The sequence below is a fragment of the Schistocerca cancellata genome, chromosome 6, assembly GCF_023864275.1.
Source record: "Schistocerca cancellata isolate TAMUIC-IGC-003103 chromosome 6, iqSchCanc2.1, whole genome shotgun sequence".
NCBI classification, from domain to species: domain Eukaryota; kingdom Metazoa; phylum Arthropoda; class Insecta; order Orthoptera; family Acrididae; genus Schistocerca; species Schistocerca cancellata.
In genome coordinates, this window is record NC_064631.1 from 642,377,396 (window position 1) to 642,395,141 (window position 17,746).

The following is a 17,746-nucleotide window of genomic DNA, read 5'->3' on the forward strand; positions in this document are numbered from 1 at the left end:
ACCAGTATCAGTTGCAAAGCGATTTAGAAAAGATTGCTGTGTGGTGTGGCAGGTGGCAGTTGACGCTAAATAACGAAAAGTGTGAGGTGATCCACATGAGTTCCAAAAGAAATCCGTTGGAATTCGATTACTCGATAAATAGTACAATTCTCAAGGCTGTCAATTCAACTAAGTACCTGGGTGTAAAAATTACGAACAACTTCAGTTGGAAAGAACACATAGATAATATTGTGGGGAAGGCGAGCCAAAGGTTGCGTTTCATTGGCAGGACACTTAGAAGATGCAACAAGTCCACTAAAGAGACAGCTTACACTACACTCGTTCGTCCTCTGTTAGAATATCGCTGTGCGGTGTGGGATCCTTACCAGGTGGGATTGACGGAGGACATCGAAAGGGTGCAAAAAAGGGCAGCTCGTTTTGTATTATCACGTAACAGGGGAGACATTGTGGCAGATATGATACGCGAGTTGGCATGGAAGTCATTAAAGCAAAGACGGTTTTCGTCACGACGAGATCTATTTACGAAATTTCAGTCACCAACTTTCTCTTTCGAATGCGAAAATATTTTGTTGAGCCCAACCTACATAGGTAGGAATGATCATCAAAATAAAATAAGAGAAATCAGAGCTCGAACAGAAAGGTTTGTGTGTTCGTTTTTCCCGCGCGCTGTTCGTGAGTGGAATGGTAGAGAGATAGTATGATTGTGGTTCGACGAACCCTCTGCCAAGCACTTAAATGTGAATTGCAGAGTAGTCATGTAGATGTAGATGTACCTGGCAACTCCATGAGGGTTGCATTGCACAGGGAGGTGTGCGTAAATCCTCCAGAGTTTGTGGCAAGAAAATTATTACGTGGGTCAGTGACGTGTGAATTGGGGTGACTATTGTTTGATGCGGGAAAGCAGAACGAGTATAAAACCAAACATTTTGTTTTTAGAGATGTGTTTTATACTGTAAGTGTCATTTATTATGTGTATTTAATCTGTGTGATTTGCATGAGACAGTTGCGAATTTAGTGGGTCAAGCATGATTTTTCCTAGTGCACCACGAAAGTCAGTAAATTTGTTATGTTGCTAATGAATGAGATTACGAGAGTGTGGGAGAGAATGAAGTAGCAAAAGATTCCTCACCAGTCCAGAATGCGCACAGTAGCAATAGACAGAAACATTACGAGACCATAGAACAGCAAAATGCTTATGTTATATCATGCTCATTGGGTGGAGAATCGCTTGTTTAACTATTGTGTTTAAGTGTAATGCTAGGAATTTTTCAACATTAGCGTGAAAGAATTTATTGTAATAAAAGAGGAGATATATGAGACAACTAGTGGTCTTGATTATTGAGTTGTGGGTAGCCATTTTGTTGAGGTATTTTAACATAACCTCCATTTTCTTGCTGGGTTGTCCATGCTGCATAAAATACATACGACAGGAAGGAAATGTGGCCTTCCCAGGGTGGAGTGAGTCCATCAGAAATGTGCACTAGCTATTAGTCACATGCGTTATCCATTCCGTTGCATTAAAAAGTAAGGACGAGAATAAATTATAGATTAACTGATAAGCACTAGGGCTCATTAGAATAGTTGCAATGGGTATGATAATCATGAAAATATTTCTGATGTACGAATAATAATTGCACTCGCTTGGCACGTCCCTCATCTAGTAGGCCCGACTACTAGATGAAACAGAATGGGGTAGGAACCTCCCACCTCAAACCGCTCCATGACACTCGTGGCCTTGCTGACATGGCGCATTATCTCGCTGAAAAATGCCACTGCCATCGGGAAAGACGATCGTCACGAAGAGGTGTACGTGGTCTGCAACCAGTTTACGATACTACCTCGCCGTCGTGGTGCTTTGCACGAGCTCGGCGGGTTCATGGATGCCCACGTGAAAGTTCCCCAGAGTATAATGGAGCCACAGCCAGCTTGTCTCCATCCCACAGTACAGGTGTCAAGGAGCTGTTCCCCTGGAAGACGACGGATTTGCGTTCTCCCACCGGCATGATGACGAAGGTAACAGGGCAACACTCTGCCACTGCGCCAACGTCCAGGGACGGTGGTCACGTGCCCATTTCAGTCGTACTTGCCGATGTCGTGATGTTAATATTGGCTCTTGCACGGATAGTCGGCTGTGGAGGCCCATCGTTAAGAATGTTCGGTGCTCTGTGTGTTTAGACACACTTATACTCTGCTCACCATTAAACTCTGATGTCAGCAGCGTCGCAGTTCGCCGCCTGTCCTGTTTTATCAGTATGCTCCGCCTACAACGTCCGACATCTGTAATGAGCGGTGGACGCCCAACCCCACGACATCCGGACGTGGTTTCATCTCGGTTTCGCCACGTGTCGAAGACACTCGTCACAGCACTCCTCGAACACCCGACAAGTCGTGCACTTTCAGAAATGCTAGCGCCGAGCCTCTGGGCCATCACAATCTGCTCTCGGTCAAACTCAGATAAATAGCGCGCCTTACCCACTCTACACAAATATACATGACACTGATTAGACCTCTGATGACGTACGCAGCTCCCGTCTGGGGGATATGCAGCTCCTACACGACTGCGCCGCCTGCAGATCATACAGAGCAAGGTGCTACGAATCATTAGCAACGCTCCACGCTACACACGCACCGTGGATCTTCACCATGAATACCGCCTTGATACCCTCAAGGAAGTATTCAAAAAACACGCCACACGACTATACAGGAACTCGAGACACTCGAACAATCCTTTCATCCTCACTCTGGGAAACTACGATCACAACCACAGGTGGAAGCACAAGCGGCCAAAGACACTGCTAGCTAGGGCATAGCCACCTATGGTAAACTAACATACGCAAACAGCGACAAACGTCGGTAAGCCCCTGCATGTCAGCAACACTGACTGGCAACTACCAGCTGCTATTAGAGCCGACCAACAGGCCACAGCAGGGACGCCGACGAGCTCGCCCACAGACGCACAAACAATCTGCCAACATTCCCTCACACTGTGCTTCCGGTATATGACCTATCGGACACAAGATCGATAACAAACCTAACTGTTGCAGGTTGCTGACGCTGAACGAGGACTCTGTACCAGCACCCAGCGCCAGCCGCCGAGCAGCACAAACGCACAACGTCAAGGTATCGACATGCATGATACCCACTACTATCAAAGCCTGCCCTTGCACAACCTATCGCAGGCAGCAAGACAACCGCTACTGCTCTTACCACCCGACCTAACTTTCGCAGATGTTTTTTTCCCTTGGCTCTTGCCTTGGCACTTTTTTTCCTCTGCCCTTCAAACCGCTACCCTTCGTCATATTTCGACCAATCTATCTCCAGATGAGCGCGTATTAATGGTTAATCCTAACCAGACGTACGCAAACATCGCAGTACCCACATCCTGCGACACCTCACTTTAGTGAATACTAACCCTTATGCAGAGATGGCAGTAGACATTTTGTGTTGGCCATCATGCCGGTATGGGCGTGGAGGTGCTCCACCTCTACCTAAAAAAAAACCTAAAAAGTCTACACAAGGACAGCACGCTCACTAATACTACATGCACCCCGCGTGTGTTTGACTAGGAGTTATTCCTCGCCAGGTAACGCTGCTATCGCCTGGACGGGACTACATATCGACAGTAGATCGGTGGTCATAATGTTCTGGCCGATCAGTGTATGTAAATCAGGCCCGCGGGTCACCAAAGGTTGCCCATCCCTGCTATAAATGTAAGAGAAAGAACAGTTGATGATGAAACAGACTACGTTATCAGCATGGAGGTAGCTATAGACACAGGTCCTGCTCTTGCTTACCTCTGAACGCCGATGAAAGGAACCCAGATACTCGTAGAATCTGCTAAGATAGTCCAGAGGAAATCGTACTGGGCGGGGTCCCATTCCAGTCTGGAGTCGTGCCAACTCTGCCATCACAGGCGACGACGAAGAGCAGCGAAAGAAATAAGAAAACATATGTTTTCAATGGACACTCAGCAAGGGCTTAGAAACGTTTCACGACTGAACATCTGAACGTCCGTGGTAAATAATTACTCATTTACTTGCAAATCAGAAAGAAACCAACAGTCACACTTACCAGAGCGACTGTAATCTGGACTTCGGCCAAGTTATTATAGATCCCCTGCAAAAGAACAACAGATATTTAGTTAAATGGTGGAGTGTGTCAGTTAATTACGGTGAACATGTTGACAAGATCTTAATATCCTCGACAGAAATTACGCTACCGAAATAATATATTCATTGTTCCAATAACTTATAGGAATGCAACAATTGGGGAACGTCGTCGACAACCGCCGACATTTCGACAGGTTCACACCCAGTCACTTTCAAGGCAAAACTGCAGGAAGGAAGCACTATGAAAGGGCATTTAAAACAACTTTTCGCTTGGGAAATCCAGAAAAATACCCCCCCTCCCCACACAAACACAGACACAGACACAGACACACACACACACACTGAACGTTGGACGCCTATAATTCCGCTGTATGCATACACCAACTCTAAGATATTATTATCGCAAGTAGTAGCGAGCGAGCCGTTGTCGAGGGGAGGCGGCAGTGATGGGACGCAGCGTACGGTGGAGAGATGCCGCGCGGCGCAAGGGGTCGCAGCCTGCCGTGATCATACTAGTGGCGCCAGAGGAGACTGCGGCATTAATAGACGAATTTTTGAAAATTTATCTTTTCGCTGCACGTGGTTGTTGGTTGCTTGCACACTGGAGGGATTTTGTCACATTTATGTACAGGGTGGTCCATTGATCGTGACCGGGCCAAATATCTCACGAAATAAACGTCAAACGAAAAAACTACAAAGAACGAAACTTGTCTATCATAAGGGGGGAACAAGATGGCGCTATGATTGGCCCGCTAGATGGCGCTGCTATCGGTCAAACGGATATCAACTGCGTTTTTTTTTAATAGGGACCCCATTTTCAATTACATATTCGTGTAGTACGTAAAGAAATATGAATGTTTTAGTTGGACCACTTTTTTCGCTTTGTGATAGATGGCGCTGTAATAGTCACAGACATATGGCTCACAATTTTAGACGAACAGTTGGTAACAGGTAGGTTTTTCAAATTAAAATACAGAACGTAGGTACGTTTGAACATCTTATTTCGGTTGTTCCAATGTGATACATGTACCTTTCTGAACTTATCATTTTTCAGAACGCATGCTGTTACAGCGTGATTACCTGTAAATACCACATTAATGCAATAAATGCTCAAAATGATGTCCGTCAACCTCAGTGCATTTGGCAATACGTGTAACGACATTCCTCTCAACAGCGAGTAGATCGCCTTCCGTAATGTTCGCACATGCATTGACAGTGCGCTGACGCATGTTGTCAGGCGTTGTCGGTGGATTACGATAGCAAATATCCTTCAACTTCCCCACAGAAAGAAATCCGGGGACGTCAAATCCGGTGAACGTGCGGGCCATGGTATGGTGCTTCGGCGACCAATCCACCTGTCATGAAATATGCCATGTGCCGGACATCCATGGTGTTGGAAGTACATTGCCATTCTGTCATGCAGTGAAACATCTTGTAGTAACATCGGTACAACATTACGTAGGAAATCAGCATACATTGCACCATTTAGATTGCCATCGATAAAATGGGGGCCAATTATCCTTCCTCCCATAAAACATTAACCTGCCAAGGTCGCTGATGTTCCACTTGTCGCAGCCATCGTGGATTTTCCGTTGCCCAATAGTGCATACTATGCCGGTTTACGTTACTGCTGTTGGTGCATGACGCTTCGTCGCAAAATAGAACGCGTGCAAAAAATCTGTCATCGTCCCGTAATTTCTCTTGTGCCCAGTGGCAGAACTGTACACGACGTTCAAAGTCGTCACCACGCAATTCCTGGTGCGTAGAAATATGGTACGGGTGTAGTCGATGTTGATGTAGCATTCTCAACACCGACGTTTTTGAGATTCCCAATTCTCGCGCAGTTTGTCTGCTACTGATGTGCGGATTAGCCGCGACAGCAACTAAAACACCTACTTCGGCATCACCATTTGTTGCAGGTCGTGGTTGACGTTTCACACGTGGCTGAACACTTTCTGTTTCCTTAAATAACGTAACTACCCGGCGAACGCTCCGGACACTTGGATGATGTCGTGCAGGATACCGATCAGCATTCGTAGCACACACCCGTTGGGCATTTTGATCACAATAGCCATACATCAACACGGTATCGACCTTTTCCGCAAATTGGTAAACGGTCCATTTTAACACGGGTAATGTATCACGAAGTAAATACGATCCGCACTGGCTAATTTTACGTGATAGCACGTACTTACACTTTTGTGACTATTACAGTGCCATCTATCACAAAGCGAAAAAGTGGTCCAACTAAAACATACATATTTCTTTACGTACTTTTTTTTCTTTTCTTTTTTTTCACTTGCTGCTCATTATTTTTTTTCTTTTTTTTTCACTTGCTGCTCATTATTTTCTTTACGTACTACACGAATATGTAATAAAAAATGGACGTTCCTATTTAAAAAAAGGCAGTTGATCCCGTTTGACCTATGGCAGCGCCATCTAGCGGGCCAACGATAGCGCCATCTGGTTTCCCCCTTCAAGCTACACAAGTTTCGTTCTTTGTAGTTTTTTCGTTTGACGCTTATTTCGTGAGATATTTGGCCCGGTCACGATCAATGGACCACCCTGTATACATTCATTCAGAGTAATATTTGTATCTTTGCTGTGGCCAGGAACGTGTTTATTGAGTATAGACTTTGTGGAATAATTAAAAGTCTGTGCAAAATTTGTCAGCAGTTAAGTCATCAATTTTCTGAATATAGTAAATTAAATTTTTTTTGTTTCTTTCATTATTCTTTACATCGTTTAAGGTTAGTTGACCAAACTCCTCCTGATCATTCAGTTTCTATGTATAAAAGTATGGCAGTAATTATTGCAATTAGTCCATGCATTCCACTCTGCATGGATCTCAGTAATGCTCTTTGAAATATTGTAGCATGTTGCTGATCACGAAATAGCAGCGGCATGACGAGGTAAGTTGTCTGTTCTGTACCGGAGCATTGCAGAACAGTTGTTAGGAGTCGTTAGAGGATATTTTAAAACTCGCAGTCAGATGGCTGAGAATTGATTTCTTTATAATTCGTGAGAGGGGTAGTTAATCTTTTGTTCATTTTCCTTTGTTTGTACTCAGTCAGAGATGAAACGTCACACACATATTTCCGTACATGCCTTTTAAAATAATTACGAACGCTTTACAAAACACACACACACACTTTAGCGCCAACGCGCTTCCAAAGACGACGGAAGTTATCGATAGACAAAGTTAAGAATCAACGTAGGGTGGGATAGCGGTAACTCTGTCCCTCTGCGCTCTTTTCTTTTCTCTCTCTCTTTTTTTTTTTTTTTCACAAGCGAAAGAGCAGCGCTCTACACAGAATTCAAGCAAAAACCTCCATCTCTGTTTATAAGGTTACTGGCTAATTTAATTTCAATTGCTGCCTAAATAACGCTATACCAATAGCTGGAAGTTCAAGCCAGAATCTGCGTGTTGTTATATTCCATAGGATGACCGGTTCCGTAGTATAGCAGGTTTGCTCGGCAGTTGTAGGCGTGTGTGCCGCTTATGCTCAGTACACCGGTCCACCACGGTTCTCATATCCTGATCAGTATGCGCCACGACACAGGTGCAAGCAATATACTAGATACCCATTTTACGAAAACCGAGACTATCCTTTACGGAACCTATAAGGACACTGATCTTAGATGGTGTTCCAAAAATACATTTCACATCATATTTCCGCAAAGTACGACTAATCCTATTGCAAATGCTCCTTGCGTAAGGCCGAAAGGACATTGACTTTTGTGCCACGTCGGTTTTATCATCACTCACCCGGTGCACGGTTGGTCGATGGAGCTGTGCATCTCTGGTCTGCCTTTGACTGTAACCACTCTGACGAAAGGTGACCTCAAGGCGGGCTAATTCGGTCTGAGAAGACGTGGGCCCTGTGATCCAAGGTACGAGTTACCTCTTCACGCAGAGCCACTTGGTGACAACTACCAGCCTGCAGACACAAGTCACTGTGTGTGAGCTTACTACAGACACACCGTACTGTCCCAACGTACCATCAGCTTTCCTCCTAACCAAGACATCAAGTAAGGGAAGGAAGCCATCCCTTTTCGCCTCCATCGTTGAACAAATTTTCGAGGAGAGTGAATTCCGATGTTCTAACAAGTCGCTCTAATTCTCGTCGTCACGAGATCAAACAATAAAATTATCGTCTACATATCTGAAAAAATACGCAGGTTTCAAAACCGCCGACTCCAAGGCACGTTCCTCGAAGTCTTCCATAAACAGATGGGGAGTAATAGATGACAATGGGCTTCCCATTGCAAATAACCTTATAAATAGGGATACATGTTTTTGGTTACATTCTGCGTGGAATCCTGCTCTCTCTCTCTCTCGTCAAAAAATAGACCCGCTGCAATACCTAACGCAGGCGAAGTCGGAGCGGACGAGGCTCTTGCAGTATTTAACCAGTTTACTCCAACCGGCCACTCTCGAAAGCCACCTAAAGGGAAGGATTTTTACAAAACAGCTTCCTGTTGACATACTGCAGGTCATTACGGAAAAGAACGGTTTAGTTCGAGAATGGCATCTCACACGGAATCCCGTGACGAAACGGTTAAAAACCCCCTTCGACGTGAAATCCAACTTGCCGTAGATAACCACAGGAATCGGGACAGGGAGCGGAGGATCGCGACCCTCAGAATCGATTACTGTATTGCCTGGCGCATAATAGAACAGTTTCTACGTAAAAAGCTGCGCAATCAGCCATAGTCGGGCGTGAGCTCATTCGCGAGGCCGACGCCGTGTAAGATTCCTTTGTAGAGAATTTCACGCCCATTGACAACGTAGTGGACGAAAATCACAGTCAACTTGTGGAGGCGCAGCTTCCCGTCTTCCTCGCAAATGCAGACGAAAACGATCTCACTGACGACGTCTCTGATGATGAGAACTAAAATCACCTGTCACACATCAACACTCGTAAGGCAGTAGGAGTGGACAATATCACAAACAAGATCGCCTAACAATTGCCGCCAGAAGAAGTCTGGACGTTAATCGCGGTATTTAACAACATCTTAAGGACTCCGTGTGGAAACATGCGAAGGTGGCAGCCATTACAAAACCGAGTAAGGACCCCAGACTTTCAAGCAGTTATAGGCCTATAATCCTTCTGCTGTCACTTTCGAAAGTATTCGAAAGCTTATATGCTAAATGGCTGCACAGACATGTTGCAGCGGAGCGCTTCTTACCGGACAAGCAGTTCAGTTTCCGGAGGGGCACTCCACACAATAACAATTACTGAGGTTAGTTGAGCAAGGCGTGGGGGCACTAGAACGTCGGGAATAGCTTGCAGCAGTACTACTAGGTGTGTCGAAGGCCTTCGACACCGTGTGGTATGACAGCCTCCTGTTCAAGCGTCTGGACGAGGGGGTACCGGTGTCTCACGTGGCCCTGCTCTAGTGGTTCTGAGCACTATGGGACTTAACATCTGAGGTCATCAGTCCCCTAGAACTTAGAACTACTTAAACCTAACTAACCTAAGGACATAACACACAACCATGCCCGAGGCAGGATTCGAACCTGCGACCGTAGTGGTCGCGCGGTTCCAGACTGAAGCGCCTAGAACCGCTCGGCCACACCGGCCGGCAGGCCCTGCTCAAATGATACCTCAGTAACAGAACATTTCATGTTAAAGTCGATGGAGGGATCTCGACAGCGTGACAAATGAGGGCGGGAGTGCCACAGGGCTCTGTACTTGGGCCCCTACTACACACCCTGCACCCTGCCGATACTCCGAAAACCACGAGAACTGAACTGGCGTTATATGCCGATGACACTGCACTGTCTGTGCGCAGTTTAGTACTACACGTAGTAAGACGTCGCCTTCAGCAAGCATGCGACACGGTCGGAGCTTGGGCCACCAAGAGGGGGCTCAAAATGAACGCAGAGAAGAGCCAGACCTTAATCATAACCAAGGAAAAGCTACCAGGAGACATAGAACCGATTCGCACCATAGGAGGCCCCATCTCTTGATCACAAACAGGGAAGTACCTAGGCGTGACCCATGACAGACATCTAATGTGAGCCTCACTTGTCAGAGAGGTCAGGGGAAAAGCACTAGGACGTATGAAAACGCTCTACCCCTTACTGAATTCCAGTTCGACTATACCCACACATAGTGGAGAAACATTGTATCTGACCCTTATCTACATCTACATCCATACTCCACAAGCCACCTGACGGTGTGTGGCGGAGGGTACCCTGAGTACCTCTATCGGTCTATTCTAGACCTCTACGGTCTATTCTAGAATGTACTACTGTCGTGTGAGGTAATGCAGACAATAAACAAATCGACCCAATACAGCGGGTTCAAACCAAAGCCTTACGCATTGCACTACATCTCCCAAGTCGAACATCGAGCACCAGAGAAGCACACGATATGGCAGGCTTACCATTCCTACGCTACAGATTTAAACAGACTGCTCGCCAACTTTACGCATTGGCACAGCAGTGGGAGAATAGGTACGCCGTCAACATGGGCAACAAGCCCACTGGCGACCGAGCCGGACATGCTACTTGAGCAGTAACCCTGTGGCAAGTAGTTAGAGAAGTTGCACAAAACTGGATGACAACGAGAGAAGAAAAACAAATAAACGCGAGGTCCAAATTTCCCAACTGTAAACTATATGTAGGCTAGGCCTTACCAATTCTCAAACTACGCCAAACAGGGTCCAGAGAGACCTTCAGTGTGTGTGTGCGACAGTGCGTCGCAGTGACAGTTGGCCAGGTAGTGGGTGTGCCAGTCAGTCAGTGCGAGGTCGCAGTATGTTCGCTGGTGACGGTAGGCGGAGCATTAAACTTTGCACTTTTAGGCGAGATAAATTATCTTTTTAGGACAGTCACCCGCCCCAACACAACCTGGCATTGCCAGAGTTGAAGGAGTCCGTTCGTGCATGCTGGAAATCATCGCATGTAACAGGAATCGTACGCAGGCTTTGGGCACAAGACAGCGTCGACCCACCGGATCACTGAAGCGCACTTTGGTTGCTCAAGACTTTGTTATAGCTAAGTTGCGCCACGCTGGATGAGAATTGTGACTCCCTGACTCGCTGGAAACGAATTCCAGCCAGTTACTACCTTTAATTTCGTGGCTGTGCTGTAATACTGTTAGATCTCATCGCCATCCATCAGCTGCCTTGTCTGCTTAATGCATACATTCAGCTTACTTTCATGAACTGGCAACAGTACAAGGAGCTGACGCTTCTACAGACAGTGTTGCCTTCTGCAATCAATTTGTTCCAAAACTTTTCTCTGTGCATTCGTTGAGTATCAGGAATTGCGAAAGGTGGTAATGAATGTTTTAATCATCAATTCCAAAAAAAGTAAACCTTTTCTTCTTTTTGCAACTACATGTCTGCAGTCCTGGTACACAATGAAATCCCCACGCAACACTAGCGTAACACGTCGCTATAGGATCCAAAACTAAATGATACAGCCCTTTCAAAAAGTGCAGTCTCGTTGGATAATTCATTTTCTGCCTTTGAAAGGAAACAGCTCAGCAAGAATTAATGATCAGTCGGCGGAAGTGAACGCCAAGAATGCACCGTATATGACTCTCCGAGTAGGAATCGTACAAAAAGCGGAGATCGGCAGCGGGTCATTTCCCAACATCTAAAACACGCCATTTTGAACATTATGGAGGTCGCTAACTCCTGGGTGCCGTGACTGCTCACAGACACTGAGAAAGCCCGAAGCGCCGGCCAGTGCGGTCACGCGGTTAAAGGCGCTTCAGTCTGGAACCGCGCGACCGCTACGGTCGCAGGTTCGAATCCTGCCTCGGGCATGGATGTGTGTGATGTCCTTAGGTTAGTTAGGTTTAAGTAGTTCTAAGTTCTAGGGGACTGATGACCTCAGATGTTAAGTCCCATAGTGCTCAGAGCCATTTGAACCAAAGCCCGAAGCGGCGGCGGAAACGTAGCAGATGTGTCAGACCAGTCTAGCCTACTTCTTCAGTCACCTGATCATCATGCACGAGTGACGGTTGTATCGCTATCACACCGAACGTAGGAACAAATCCAACAGTGGATTCCCCTCGGCCGAAAAAGGGGAAGACCGGACCATCATCGGACTAGCTGATGCTGTTGTTTCTTTTTTAGGACTGCCGTGGTGTGGCGCTATCAGATTATGCTCGAAAGCGCTACTCTCCTGGTGAGCTTACAAAGTGCTGTCAAGACGAAGCATTGCCGAAGGAGGAACTACATAGGATGAGGAGGGGGAGTGGCAGTTGGTAAGAAGGCAGCTAGGAGGACGAGATATTCGGACCATTGTCTTTTGTAGAATGAGATTTTCACTCTGCAGCGGAGTGTGCGCTGATATGAAACTTCCTGGCAGATTAAAACTGAGTGCCGGACCGAGACTCGAAGTCGGGACCTTTGCCTTTCGCGGGCAAGTGCTCTACCAACTGAGCACCAAGCACGACTCACGCCCTGTCCTCACAGCTGTACTTCTTCCAGTACTTCGTCTCCTCTCATTCTGGAAACATACCCCAGGCTGTGGCTAAGTCATGTCTCCGCAATATCCTTTCTTTCAGGAGTGCAAGTTCTGCAAGGTTCGCGGGAGAGCTTCTGTAAAGTTTGGAAGGTAGGAGACGAGGTACCGGCAGAAGTAAATCTGTGACGACGGGGCGTGAGTCTTGCTTGGGTAGCTCAGTTGGTAGAGCACATGCCCGCGAAAGGCAAAGGTCCGAGTTCGAGTCTCGGTTCGGCACACAGTTTTAATCTGCCAGGAAGTTTCATATCAGCACACACTCCGCTGCAGAGTGGAAATCTCATTCTGGAAACATTCCCAAGGCTGTGGCTAAGCCATGTCTCCGCAATATCCTTTCTTTCAGGAGTGCTGGTTCTGCAAGGTTCGCAGGAGAGCTTCTGTAAAGTTTGGAAAGCAGGAGACGAGGTACTGGCAGAAGCAAATCTGTGACGACGGTGCGTGAGTCGTGCTTGGGTAGCTCAGTTGGTAGAGCACTATCCCGCGAAAGGCAAAGGTCCCGAGTTCGAGTCTCGGTCCGGCACACAGTTTTAATCTGCCAGGAAGTTTCAGTTGTCTTTTGTGTATCACCTATAGATTTGACTAACTGTCAGAGTTCAGTGGAGAGGAGCCTCCTGTGGTGTAGGAAACATACAGCAGGTCTCAGTAGTTGCGAACACTAAGACAGTTGTAGTTTCAAACATAAAGAAAATATTCTGTTATGGTGTATTCTCATGGTAGATGAGTAGGCCAGCAGTTGCAGGAAGTGTTGGGAAGTGAGTACCAGGTCATGAGCATTGTGAATCCTAGTGCAGTGTCGGCTCAGGTGGTTGTTAAATTTTCAAATGTGTAGGAATTCCTTAAGGACCAAACTGCTGAGAACATCCGTCCCTAGACTTACACACTACTTAATTTAACTTATGCTACGAACTACACACACGGCCATGCCCGAGGGAGGACTCGAACCTCCGGTGGGAGGGACCGGGTAATCCGTGACACGGCGCCTCTAACCACGCGGCCACTCCGCACGCCAGGTGGCTGTTCATTTAGGGCAGCTACATAGGAATTTTACGAAAGAGGATCAGGTACTGATTGTGGGCGGGGCTGGGAATAGTCTCGATAAGGACGGAGCGTGTGATGTAGTTGTGACATGGGAAAGATAGCTACTCAGACTGGTGGGACAAATGTGTAATTCGTGCAACTGTTTCAGCGTCATGATCGGCCTCATCTTAACGCTGCTGTTAGAAGTGTTAACATGGGGCTTGAGAAGGCACTGATAACGGAGGACTTGGCTCACAATGCAGTGGTGGCAGTTGGGTCTATCAATAGATCAGGTTTCAATAGACATGGCCTGCACCTCAATAGGTATGGCAAGGGGACGCTGGCAAAGCTTATGGGTGACAGTGTAGTGGGCGGCGATGGGATCACTCATGGGAAAATTCCTGTAGTAGTTGGTTTTAGAGCCGCACCTTTTGTAGATTGAAGTCAGCTGATAGTGTCCTGCTCAAAGGAAGCCCCGCTGCCAAAGGAATCACCCTGAGAGGAGGTCAGGTATCCTAGTAGAGAAGGAAATAGTTACTTCATCAAAATATAAGAGATACTAGCGATAAAGTTAGTGACTGATGACAGAACTTGACTCAAATATTTTTGGTATGTGAGAGCACCATTTAAATAATGTGACAATTCAGAGGATTCCTTTATCAGGATACAGACTAGCTGGATGTTTTTCAAGGAGTTCTTTCCGGAGTGGAGGAGTGGTCATGTATGTGAAGAATACCTTTCCATTTCAGCCCATAGATGTATCAAAGCATTGCACAGGTATTCGAATGTTGCCCATGGGTAGGTGAATTCAGTGAAACCAAACTTCTAATCATCGTTGCATATAGGTCCTCTAAGTCTGACTTCGGAGCATTTCTGCTCAAGCTAGAGAGGGTTCTTGGTTCACTTTATAGGAAGCATCAATAATTTATTTTTATGTGGTGACTTCCATATTAATTTTGTATGTGATTGTGCAAGAAAAAAGATGTTGGAAGATGTCCTAAATTCATATGATCTGATTCATACTATTTTGTCCAATCAGGGTGCAGGGTAACAGTAGCACAAATACAGACAATATTTTTATTCATTCTCCATTACTAGATAGCCATTCTGTTAGTAAAAGGGTGTATTGGCCTTTGAGATCATGATGAATAAATTTTGATTCTAAAAGGCTTTTTACTCAATACTATTTCTCTGTCCTGTGTCTAATTCACTTTATAATCAGACTGTCAACAGATGTCCGTACGATTGCGTTCTGCACGGGAGATAACGTTCCGATCAACGGACAACCACAGCAACGATGATGTCAGGGCACCTACCAAATGGGGTAGAATTGGCTGGCTAGTCTCTCATCCACAATCGCTGTGTACACGGTCACAGACGGTGCAGCATGGCACAGAGAAGACATCTACCAGACACTCTACGGTGGATGGCCATAGGGAGAATGAAATCTGTTCCACGGATGTTGCGACAGTTTATACAGACTGAAACTGTATCCTAAAGACCAGGGAAGGGCCGACCATGTGTGATATCAGGAAGAGATGACCGTTATTTGGCTGTAAGAGCACGAGGGTACTGCCTCCATACTGCACCGAAACTGGCATCTGACCTCGCAGCATCCACTGGACGAGTTGTATCGAGACAAACGCTGTACAGAAGGCTTCGACAGAGTGGACTTTATTGTCAGTAGACCTGCTTTATGTGTATCTTTGGCACGTCGTCCCAGAAGGGGACGTCTAGAGTGGAGTTGTCAACATGCCACCTGGACGGTCGAACAGTGGACCAAGTCCTTTTCACAGATGAGTCCCGATTTAGTCTGGAGAGTGATTCTCGACGGATTCGCATCTGGAGGCAATGTGGAACACGGTTTCGGGACCCAAATATTTTGGGAAAGAGGCCGACATCAAGGTGTGGGCCGGGATTATGTTGACCACTCTTCATAAAACTATACGGGTGAATCGGCAAGGTTTAACTGCTGTCAGGTATCCTGACGAGACCTTGGGACCTCATGTGCTGCTGTTGCGAGTTGTTATGGGCCCAGACTTCATACTGATGGACGGTAATTCTCGATCTCATAGAGCACGGATGGTTGATGTTTTCTTGGAAACAGAAGACATTGCATGCATAACGTGGCCCGCTCGCTCTCCCAATTTGAATCCCATAGCGTACGTCTGGGATGGACTAAGGAGACGGGTTGCATCACGTCAGCATCCACCAATCACTCTCCAAGAGCTGCATGCACCTCTCCAGAAAGAATGGGATGGGCGTTATTGCCTCAGCGTGAGATTGAAGACATCATTCACAGCATGTCCCCTCGTTGTAAGATCTGTATTGCTGCCATAGGTGGTCATACCCCATACTGAGCACATTAAGCAATTGTTGGAATGTCTATGCAAATCCGCTGAGTTGAAAAAACGAAGTACACTTTTGTCTACAGTTATCCAAGTTGCAGTTTATTACGTTCTATATTCATTTCATTGTTTCTACTTTACTACCACTTGTTTACACTGTTTTGTAGCAAAATAACCGAACCTTGCAAAATTTCCGTGTATTGTCTTCATTTCGGACATCAGTGTATAATTGCAAACTATGTAGAAAAACTACTCCAACGGCCAAAGAGTTTTTTTAACCTCGTTTGGAACAAGAGGGACAGGATGTACATAGTACTGATAGCATAGATAACAAATATAATGCTTTCTTAAACACATTTATCATGCTGTTTGAAAATTTCCTTCCATTAGAACGTTCTAAACAGGATAGTGGCAGTAAAAGACAGCCTGGTGGCTGACTGGTGGGGTAAGGTTATCATGTAGAAGAAAGTGGGAATTATATTAAACTGTTAGAAGTAGTCAAATCGAGCTACAGCAGCCCGTTACAAAAAAGTACCGTAAGGTACTTAAAAATGTTATTAGGAAGGGAAAGAGTATGTAGTACGCAAATAGAATAGCTAATTAACAAGATAAAATTAAAACCATATGGTCAGTCGTGAGGGAAGCGTATGGTCAGCAGCACAAGGTCGACGATATAAAGTCAGTTCGTAGTAAAAATATTTCTGTTACTGATAAGTCAGATATACGTGCAGTATTTAACAGTTATTTTCTGAACATAGCTAGTGATGTTAATAAGAACCTATTTTCTACAGGGAATCAAATAACTCTCTTGTAAGATGCCTTTCCGAGACTGATATCTGAAATACTCTTCTGTGATACTGAAAAGGGGATGGGTGAGTCAATAATTAAATCACTGAAGACTAAGGACTCTCACGGGTATGATGGAATGCCTAGCAGAATATTAAAGTACTGTGCTGCACATGTTAGCCCTGTACTTAGCCATATTTGTAATTTTTTCTTTAGGAATGATCAGTTTCCTAAACGATTAAAGTACTCATTGGTAAAGTCGCATCATAAAAAGGGAGAAAGGGATAATATAGACAACTGTAGACATATCTCTATGCCATCAGTGTTTGCTAAAGTTATTGAAAGGGCTATATCTGTAAGAATAATTGATCATTTAATTCTACATAATTTGCTGTCAAATGCACTGTTTGTTTATAGAAGTCTTTTACCAACTGAAAACGCTGTATTGTCTTTTCTCTGTGAGGTACTGGATGGGTTAAAAGATTTCAAACGTAGGCATATTTTTTTGCTTTAACTATGGCGTTTGGTTGTGTTGATCACAAAATATTGCACCAGAAGTTGGACAAGTATGAAATACAGGGAGTATCTCGCAGTTGGCTCAGCTCTTACTTTAACAACAGACAGCAATAGGTCATTATTCACAATGTTGAGAGTGGCTATGATGCGGGGTCTAAGTGGGGCACAGTCCAATTGGTGTGTGTGTGTGGTGGGGGGGGGGGGGGTAGGGCGGGTGCACCAGGGGTCAGTGCTTATTTATATAAATGATATATCCTCTAGTATTACACGTGATTGTAAAATATTTCTGTTTGCTGACGGCGCTAGCTTCGTAGTAAAGGGTTTTGAGTGCAACGTTAGCACTGTTTCAAATAGTGTTGTTCAAGACATAGGTTGATGGCTTGTAGAAAATAAGGTAGCACTAAATTACAGTAAGATCAAGTTTTTACAGTTTCTAAGACACAGTTCAACAAAACCTTACGTCTTAATTACACAGGATG

At 45.5% G+C, this 17,746-nt stretch overlaps 1 protein-coding gene across 1 annotated transcript in view; it reads right to left on the reverse strand.

The window, feature by feature from the left end:
- Positions 1-17,746, reverse strand: part of LOC126088461 (neuronal acetylcholine receptor subunit alpha-4-like) — a 160,997-nt gene that overhangs the window by 114,087 nt on the left and 29,164 nt on the right. The window contains exons 3-4 of the mRNA XM_049906603.1: positions 4,072-4,116; positions 3,795-3,901 (exon numbers count right to left, since the gene is read on the reverse strand). Of these exons, the coding sequence (XP_049762560.1) occupies positions 3,795-3,901; positions 4,072-4,116 (152 nt within the window). The remainder of the gene's footprint in view (positions 1-3,794; positions 3,902-4,071; positions 4,117-17,746) is intronic.